A 9,142-nucleotide genomic window follows, 5' to 3' on the forward strand; every position below is an offset into this window, starting at 1 on the left:
AACATGAAGTTTCATGAAATTTTCAACAATTAATATTTTAAGATAAATCAATGTTTAAAAAAAATTAAATAATAACAAAATAAAGTGTTTTATCAACTCAAACTAATATGTTATACTAGTAATTTATGTTGTGAGGCTGAACCAACTTCATAGAAAAATAATTAAAAAAATATAATAATGGTCAAACCCCAGTAATTTAAATATATAAGGCTAAAATTAAAAAAAAAACCTAAAAGAATAAAACACATGCAAACCGTGACAAGGATGATGCAAGTAGTTAACCTCCCATGGCTATAAATTAGCGTGTTCCATCTTTTATCTTAAACAATTTTTTTCTTTAAATATATATATAAAGGAAAGAGGTGGTGAGGTATGATGATACATAATAGAAGTAATTAAATTAGTATGGAGAAATTTGATTGAGTATACACATAAAAAATACATCGAATTATTAAAAATAATAAAAATATCTTTATTTTTAGAGTAAATACCAACAATTATTTTTAAAATAATATAAAGTTTCTCATGGGACAAATATTGACAATGGCAAAACTAGCCAAGTAATTTTAGGTCAAAGTATTAAATGCGGTAAAGCCATAACCAGCAAAGCAAGTCCTCAGCTATCCCTCCCTGTTCATGTCACCATCAAGACCTACTCTCATTAATACAAATTTCTAGAGCTACCATTGGCTCCTACTGATGCACCAACTTGGACTCAAATACAAATTTGGACTTTTTTCATGGCAGAATCTAATTGCCATCGGTGGTTGTGGGGTTAGATTTTGTGATTGTAATTTGAAAAAATAAATTATAGTTTATATTTCTTTTAACTAAGTTTTTAGAAAAGAGTTTTTAATAAAATCCATGTATACATTTGATATGTTTTAATTAGTTAGATCTTTTAGATTTATGATTGAAATAAAACATAAACTATATCGTATCACACCATATAAACAAACGGATCTTATAAAGTATATGGAAAAAAAGCAGTGCGTAGCAAAATTTGTCAGGTTGATAAAGGAAGTGTTTGAGATAACTTTTGTTTTTAGATGCATTTTAAAAGTATTTTTAATTTGTAAAAAATATTAAATTAATTTTTTTTTAGTGTTTCATGACGGTTTTGATATGAAAAATAAAAAAAATATTTTAAAATAAAAAACTATTTTGAAAAACTCTGGCATTTCAATCTCAAACAACCACTTCAAGATAAACTATGCTCTCAAGTCACAAAAATGGAAGTCATTTGTGCGACGAACAGTAACCTAGGAGCATAACACACCATGCATGAACTACATCTGCTTTATAATTTATTAGTCCTGGATTTTGGAGTGTTATTAAACATGGATTGAATTTAGGGGTCCAATTGAAAACTTAGTGGCCTCCTGAATTTGGTTGGTTGGATGAAGGATTGACCCGATTTCTATATAAAAAGGAGAAAAGGTATAGCTTGTGGAGCTTAAACCTTACGTTTTTTTTTTAATTATACACCTACCACTTCATTATTATACCTACCACTTCATTATTATTTTTTATTTTATGTTTCTCACGTAGGAAAATATATATTTATCATAGTATAAATTAAACTATAATGCTCGATCTATGACTTGTTGACTAAGAAGTTCGACCGAATCATAATCTAAATAGGATTTAACAACATTGCTTTTAAATGGAAAAAATTCAAATAATGATCATAAGAGAAAGAAAATAAGACAAAGAACCATTGAAATTATATTTTTGTATCCTAATGTCTCACTCTTCTTGTTTGGACAAAAGATTGAAATAAAGAGGAAAGGAGAAAAAAAAACATTTATACAAAAAAAGAGTTTTGAAATGAAATTAGGGGTGATTATGTCCTTCAATCTTCGCTCCGGTTGGACCCCTCGCTCTCACACACACATACAACAATACAAGAATCAAGAACGTCACTGCAAATCAATGGCTTCTTGCTCCCATTGGTGGCATGCACCTGTCTACTTTGTTGCCTCAGTAGTCCTGGCGTTCATAGCAATCTCCACAGCATTGAATTCACCATCCAGCAATGCAGCAAGACCAACCAGACCAATAAGCAATTACCTCTCATTGAATGCGTCAAGAACTCTAAGGGAATCTGGGTTCAATATCATGGCTACCCTTCTCTTGCTTTCCCCTGAAATGTTCTTTTTATCTCCTAACATAATCATCTTTGCCATTAAAGACTCATCCCCTTCTAGTACCTCCCTCCCTCGTTGGTTCTTGAAAAAAATCCTTCAATACCACCTCTCCTTTGAAACTATCTATGGAGGATGTCTTTAAGAAACCTCAAGGCAGTTGCTTCCCAACACTTGTCGGTCAAAAGAATCTTGCTGTAACTAGGATTCATGAGAAAGAAAGACTGCTTGAGATCAATCATGTATTGGTATCACAGCCTGACATGATTCTTGAAAGACATTGCAACTCATGGTGTTCTTGCACCACTTTCATCACTGAGGTCTAAAGATGTTTCTCTTGGATGGTAGCCTATTCAAGCTCCAATTTGTGACGCAATTTCCAATTTAGTTTCGGATGCTGATGACCCCAAGATCATTGTTGAATGGACAAGGATTATCCATTTGCTTAGCTCCCACAGAATTGTGTTATTTGCAATTGGATTGAATTCTGTTATTAACAGGATTCTTGCGGATCACAAAAGCTTGAGTTCTGTAACAATCTTTGCTCCTTCAGAATTTGAGTTTGTGGCATCTTCATCTCCGATGCTTGAGAAGATTGTGAAGTTTCACATGCTGCCTCTAAGGGTTACATACATTGAACTTGCTGCATTACCACATAAACAACGGCTGATGACATTGCTACCTTGTGAAGATCTTGAGATTATTAATGGTGCAAATGTGATACAGGGTTTGTCTATTAATAGAGTAGAGATTGCAGCATCTTCTTATCAAGGGAGCTCATGGTTCATGAGATTCCTCAAGCTTTCAAGATGGCTAAATTTCCTAATACATCAAGATAGTGGTTAGCTTTATTAGACCTGTTGATAAGCCTTCTGTTCATCCATGCTTTTGATGCATGGTCCAGAAAGAATAGTTCCATTATTGCTCCACCCCCTGGATGTAGCAAATACCTTTGGGCGGTTTTTCGAAGCTGAATGAGTACTAGTGTGTTGAACTGGGATATAAAGACTTCATTGTATCTGTAGTTCTTCATTCAACTATGCTATTTAGGTGCTCATGTGTTTTACCCAAATATATATTTTCGCTGGATGTCTGCTTGAGACCTTGCAGACAACTTAACCAATAGATCTTCATTTTCAGAAATGAATGGCTGGTTTACTGCTAATGAAAAACTTGGCTCAATCAAAGGTTTAAAAGGTGTAAGAGCCTTGGTGGATGGAGAAGCAAGGATCGTGAAGATGGAGTTCTAACAGAACATAATACAGAAACAAAGAAAAAGGATGAACACACGGATGTAAATAATAACTTGGTCTAAAAATACCTTTATTGATTCAATTCAGTATGAGACTAGAAAGAAACCATCTCGATCTACAATTACTTGCATGAAGTTTACTTTGCTGTTCAATGCCACTACCGAATCTTGAAAAAGGTATGGCCAGAAAAAATGGATATGCAAGCAAAAACTAAATGCCTGTCTTGTATGGACAACAGGAAAAGACAGCTGGAATTAATATTCAAGGACAAAAATATAAGTAGTCTGCTTGAAAATCTTACTGAATTGTTCATAAACACTTCGACTTAATGAGGTGTCATAAATCAGACACTAACAAGTCATTTATCTCTGAGGAATTATGTGTCCCATGGCAAATTGCAACTTCCTCCTTGATGAAAAACTCCAATTGCTAAAGCAGCAGAACAGTTGAGCTTCACTCCAAACATATTGCTGATCATCAACGGAGATATTACATGTACCAGCACTGTATTTGCATTTTTTCTTTGACATCCATCGATTATGCCTCTTGAAGCCCTTCATTGATTGGTACAGAAAACTACAGAAAGCAATTTTGACAAGCCAAAGTCATTTACCAACTAAGGAAATGGATTCAACATACAACAGTATGGTAATCTTCTTCAAAAGGCAATACTTATTTACTGTGCCAACAAAATCATATAAATTCATCTATACAATGTTATGATTATATCTAAATTTATTAATACAAGTTATGAGCATCCAATCACTGAGGTTCATAATTATTAGTTTTGTTTCATATATAGAAAACCAACAATAAAGTTGCAGGATAAAGCAAATGGCACAATAGAATCACAATGCTGTTACTGAAGAGAGAAAAGAACCAGCACGTCAGTCTGCCGATTCTCAGCTTTCTAAGGAACAAAGACATAAACTAGACTGCCAAAATACAATTCGTGTATAAAGAAACTCTCTAGTTAGATTCAGAACTAATACCAATAGAGCCACTGAAAGAGATGTGAAGAAACATGAAAAATACAAAATCTAATTCCTCCAATCTTAAATTCTAAGAAAAAAGTCCTGAGCTTATTCAGAATGTAGGAGCTTCAATCATCCAATGGTCAAACAATGTTGCTCTTTTTTCTTCCCAGCTGAATTTTCCACTTCCAATGCCATTTGCCAAAGATTATTAAGATTCAGTTTTGGATTAATATCAACAAAGACTAATAATTTTCATTACCAAAAGCAAACTATAGTAACTGTCAAAAATCATCAACAGAATTATAAACAGAAATTAACACCAACCCCAAAACTGATACAATAAAATCAAATCAAGGAAAAAGGAAGCATAATTACCGATGGAAATCATGAAGAAGAAGAAGAAACACCAACTCTCATAATAATCCTGGTCATCCTCATCCCAATCAATGTAACATTCTCAGCCCCAACAAACGTAGACTTCCTAAACAATCCAACAATTGCATCCACCTCCACTCCACCACATTCCTCTACAACAACCACACAAACCCCACCATTCCTCACAGTCCTCTCCATCTCCCCAGCAAACCTCAAAGGAAACAAAGCCTCTTCTAAATGAGCACTAAAAGCCAAATCAAAAACCCCATCAAAAAAGGGCAAGTTATTGGGGTCAGCCCTTTTAACTAATGGCAAAGAATCCACTATCTCAACACCAGTAACATCACTAACACCCATGTTATTAAGCGCCATCACTTCATGTCCAGCACCTGCTGAAACACAGAGTACTTTGGTTTCATTGTTCAAAAGATTCAGGCTTTGGAAGAAAGTTGTGAAAGAAGAGACTTGTGAAAGCCAAGATTTTGAAGACCAAAGTTTCAATCTTTTCTTGGTAGGATCCATGTAAGGGTGGTTTAGAGAAGGGTCGCATGTAGAAGAAGGGAATTTGAGGTGGGGTTTTGTGGCGGGTGTGTTTGGTGGGATACAAGTTTGTGGGGTTTGAAGGGAAAGGTAGAGAAGGGTGATTGTGGCTATGGCTATGAAAACCAATGAGACTTTGTTTAAGAAATTTTCAATGTGTTTCTCCATTGGGTTTTTGGGTTTGGGTTTGGTTTTGTTAGTGGAGGATAGGAAATGGAGAGTTTTGATTTCGATGCATTGTTGATGATGATGATGATGGGGAAGAAGAAAGAGGGATCAAGATGAGAGAGTTTGGACATGACAATGGAGTTTTTGTTTGCCTTGGTACGATGTCGTTTCGTGTGACCAAAGTTTGTTTTGAAGTGTGTTTGCTAATGGGCTTGTTTTATACTAGATGTCAGAAAAGCTTAGACTATGGTCACCCTTGTAAAGCTTTCAACATCAAACAGATTTTCTAGCCATAAATTCTCAAATTCAGGATACAGGCTGTACTTTTAAATTTAGATTATATTGAATTAATTTCTAAATAATTTTTTTTAAACCTGATTGGAATTAAGTTACCGTAAAGTAAACTTATTGGTCTGGATTTAATAACTTAATTTCTATTTATACTTGAATTAGTGAATTGACAACTTCCTTTTAGTGCATAATTCAAAATGATATCATATATCAATCGTCAAAGGAATAGCATGGTACCACTTATTATTACCTCAAACGGCCGCCTAATGTCATCAAAGATCATAAATTGAAGATAATGCATTCTAGTGGAATGAATAGCTCTGGTTGTGAGAAACAAAGAAGCTAAAACAAATATATTGAGGCCGTGTTAATTAAATGCCAAGAATTCAATGGAATAAATTTACAATTATGTTTCTGAAATCTCTGTTGTTGAAAAGTAATTTTGTTTCACACCTTGCCACCATTATGGGCAAGCTGGTTCATCCATGTAAAGCTCAACATCAACTCTTTTTGGCGCTGTGAACAAAAGCGAAACAGAGCTGTACAAGCTTAGATGGGGACGATGACCAAAACAGAAGATCACCATGCTAAGAGGCACCCATCTTAGCTAAGATATCTGTACAAGTTCATATGCATCATGCAGCACATCTTCCCTGCAAAATTTCTTTAATGGCTTCAAGCAATACAGAACAAGGTTGATAGATGACTTCATCTGATTCAAGAATAACATTTTTTGTTGCCCAATTCCAAGCTTCCACCATATTTGTTATGATCCATGTAAGTATAAAGGAACCTGTGATGCGAATATCAACCAACCATGTCCATTCCTAATTAAACCACCTGCAGCCAAAGGGCCAAGATTTTACTAAATGAGCTCCCATCTGCATTTACATCAACCTGTTTTGAAGGAAGACAGCTCCAGCAGACAGGCCTCTAGCGGCGAGGAGCAATGCAGCATCCCATTTAAGGCAATGGCACAATTATCACCAAGTCTATGAACATTTTAAGTCTGCACAAAGCCAGACAGAGAATGGTACAGCAAGTAATAATAAAGTTTAAAGGTTAATCTCTGATTTGACATTAATCTGCTATAATTTGAGATAAAAACATTCAACTGAAATGATCCACTGCTGCTGCTGTATTAACTTCAGCCTATACATAATTAGGCAAGGCAGGGATGCTATCCTCCTGTCCTACACATCAATCACACAGCAGATGCAAAACTACTCAACATATGTTGATTGAAGAAGTAAGAAGAACACAATCGACAACTCGGGCTATGAATCAACAGTCATATAGATAAAGGCAGTTAGATTTGGCCAAAAGTTAAAACAAAAAATGAGAAAATATGAATTCAATAACTCAGAAAATCAAATAATCTACACTAGCATCATATACAAATTAAATCCAATAAATTTTAGAAAAATGAAAACATATTATCATAAGAAAATGTTCAGTTTGTTTGAACAAAACAAATATACATCCGTAATGCTTCATTATCACAATTAATTTTGATAATTACATATTGAAAGAAGCAAAGGCATCAAATAAAAATTGCATTGCCTTAACTAATTTTAATTATTGTAATTGAACAAAATAAAAAATTTCATGAAGAAAAATGCAATATATTACCTAAGTTTCAACCAATCCACTTCCCAAACAATATCCATGCAAGTCAAAATAAGAATGGTTGAAATCAAAATTCGTAATGCTCCATTCTCACAATAGAATGGCAAAGATCCCATCATATCTTTGCTCCTGTATCTCGTTCTAGTTGAACAAGTGCGAAGATCAAACTAGAAACGTGATTGCACCTTACCCAATTGCTGTTGAAGATGGAAATATTGAATCAATAAAAGCTGAAGCGACTAAGTGACTGCCATGGTTGACTCTATTGTCTGATATAAAAGAGAAGATATGTGTCATGGATAAGGCTTGTTCCTTCCATAAAAAGAAAGGGAGTTTGAGATGGGTGTGTTTTTTTTTTCTTTGGTGGAATTCCTATACGACTTTGGATTAGTTTTTTGGGATTATAAATTCAGAGACTGCGAGAAAGGAAGGGATGAAGATGAGGGAAGCCTTGGACATGGCAGCGGACGGCTTATGCATTGGCAATCATGTCGTTTTATATGGACCAAAGTGGCGAAGCTAGAGTTTGGTAATTTCATTAAAAATATCATTTTAATATTTTTTTACACCTTTAATATTTGACCTTACTCCAAAACTTTTCAGCTCAAAGGAACCCTTACATTAAAACTACAAAAGCTATCAAATAAAGACATCTTAGACATAAAAGGAAACTTTATAAGAAACAAATCCAACGCAAGAGGTGAGAAAGATTAATCCAATGGTTTAAAATCAATGAGTTCTTGCAAGTGTGCAAGAATCCTGTGTTAAAGTTACTTTAACAATCAAAAAGGGTAGAAATCTTTTATTAAATTATGTGTTCACTATTTTTCATGGGCATGGCGTTGAATATATCTACAAATTTCTATTTTGTCTCCTCTAAACTCCAATTAATCTTGGCAGATTGGTATTTTCGGGACAAAATCTTGACAAATTAAATATCCTGGAACCTCAGTTCAAAATAAACCCTACATGATATTACAAAACTAATTGACACAATCAAACAAAAGGGTATTTAATGAGCTTGCATTAAATCTCACATCTCTTTCACAAAGAGCTTACTGCACCGTTTTTAAATTAAAGGGAATTAAGGTTAAGAGTCCAATACTACAAGCTGTTGCAAGGAAAATAAAATAAAATAAAGAGCTTAAAATCACGACACTTTAGCACTAATTCAAGCGTTTCTGCACCTATAACCCAGCTGTTAGCATATTGGAAACAAGAAGTTACTACAATATATGTCACCACAGTACATCTGCTGCTGCTGCTGTATTCACTTTAGCCCACACAAAATCACAAATCATTAAAAATGCTATTCTCTCATTCAGCACATCTTTTCTGAAAGCAGGGAGCAAGTAGGGATCTGCTCATTATAGGTCGATTCAAGAAAAAAAAAGGGTAGATGTGCATGGAACTGAATGGAATATAGATTAAATTAAAAAAAAAAGGATCCAATATTACAAGCAGTTTCAAAGACAAAAACAAAGAGGATCCTACATTCAAAGCAATGGTTGCACCGTGTAACATAACCCTATTAGCATACTGGAAACAAGTAGAATAACAACACTATATGTTGTAGCAGCCTGAAAATCAATAAAAATTTATAGTTTGTCAAATACATAAGACAGTACATATACCTAAAGAATCAAGCAAGCATATCTGTAGATTTTGTTGAGGGGATCTGAAGCATTCATCCGATGTGGCATCGCTTCGCTTCCAAAAGCTTTTAAGATTTAGCTAGTAAATCTATCTTAGCAAAGTCATT

The 9,142-nt window shown here is 34.3% G+C and overlaps 2 protein-coding genes and 1 long non-coding RNA gene across 3 annotated transcripts; 1 reads left to right on the forward strand and 2 right to left on the reverse strand.

The window, feature by feature from the left end:
* Positions 1 to 2,275: 2,275 nt before the first annotated feature.
* Positions 2,276 to 2,993, forward strand: LOC118029608 (fasciclin-like arabinogalactan protein 21). Its single transcript, XM_035033513.1, has 2 exons — positions 2,276 to 2,395; positions 2,496 to 2,993. Exons 1-2 carry the CDS (start codon positions 2,276 to 2,278, stop codon positions 2,991 to 2,993), a joined length of 618 nt encoding a protein of 205 aa, XP_034889404.1.
* A 449-nt stretch (positions 2,994 to 3,442) lies between these two features.
* LOC118029595 (uncharacterized) lies at positions 3,443 to 5,644 on the reverse strand. Its single transcript, XM_035033500.2, has 2 exons — positions 4,753 to 5,644; positions 3,443 to 3,976 (listed from the first exon to the last, which is right to left on the reverse strand). Exon 1 carries the CDS (start codon positions 5,458 to 5,460, stop codon positions 4,762 to 4,764), a length of 699 nt encoding a protein of 232 aa, XP_034889391.1. The 5' UTR covers positions 5,461 to 5,644; the 3' UTR covers positions 3,443 to 3,976; positions 4,753 to 4,761.
* Positions 5,645 to 6,094: 450 nt separating this feature from the next.
* Positions 6,095 to 9,136, reverse strand: LOC118029596 (uncharacterized). Its single transcript, XR_004684186.2, has 2 exons — positions 9,015 to 9,136; positions 6,095 to 6,944 (listed from the first exon to the last, which is right to left on the reverse strand). It is a non-coding gene; the product is annotated as an uncharacterized lncRNA (long non-coding RNA).
* Positions 9,137 to 9,142: the final 6 nt, after the last annotated feature.

The sequence above is a fragment of the Populus alba genome, chromosome 19, assembly GCF_005239225.2.
Source record: "Populus alba chromosome 19, ASM523922v2, whole genome shotgun sequence".
Classification (NCBI taxonomy): domain Eukaryota; kingdom Viridiplantae; phylum Streptophyta; class Magnoliopsida; order Malpighiales; family Salicaceae; genus Populus; species Populus alba.

Excerpts from the sequence above, each read along its gene's own strand:
- LOC118029608 (XM_035033513.1), top strand. The coding sequence starts at position 2,276 with ATGGAGGATGTCTTTAAGAAACCTCAAGGCAGTTGCTTCCCAACACTT. Across the intron at positions 2,396-2,495 it reads TTGAGATCAATCATGTATTG|CCTATTCAAGCTCCAATTTG; the intron begins GTATCACAGCCT and ends CTTGGATGGTAG.
- LOC118029595 (XM_035033500.2), bottom strand. The coding sequence starts at position 5,460 with ATGGAGAAACACATTGAAAATTTCTTAAACAAAGTCTCATTGGTTTTC.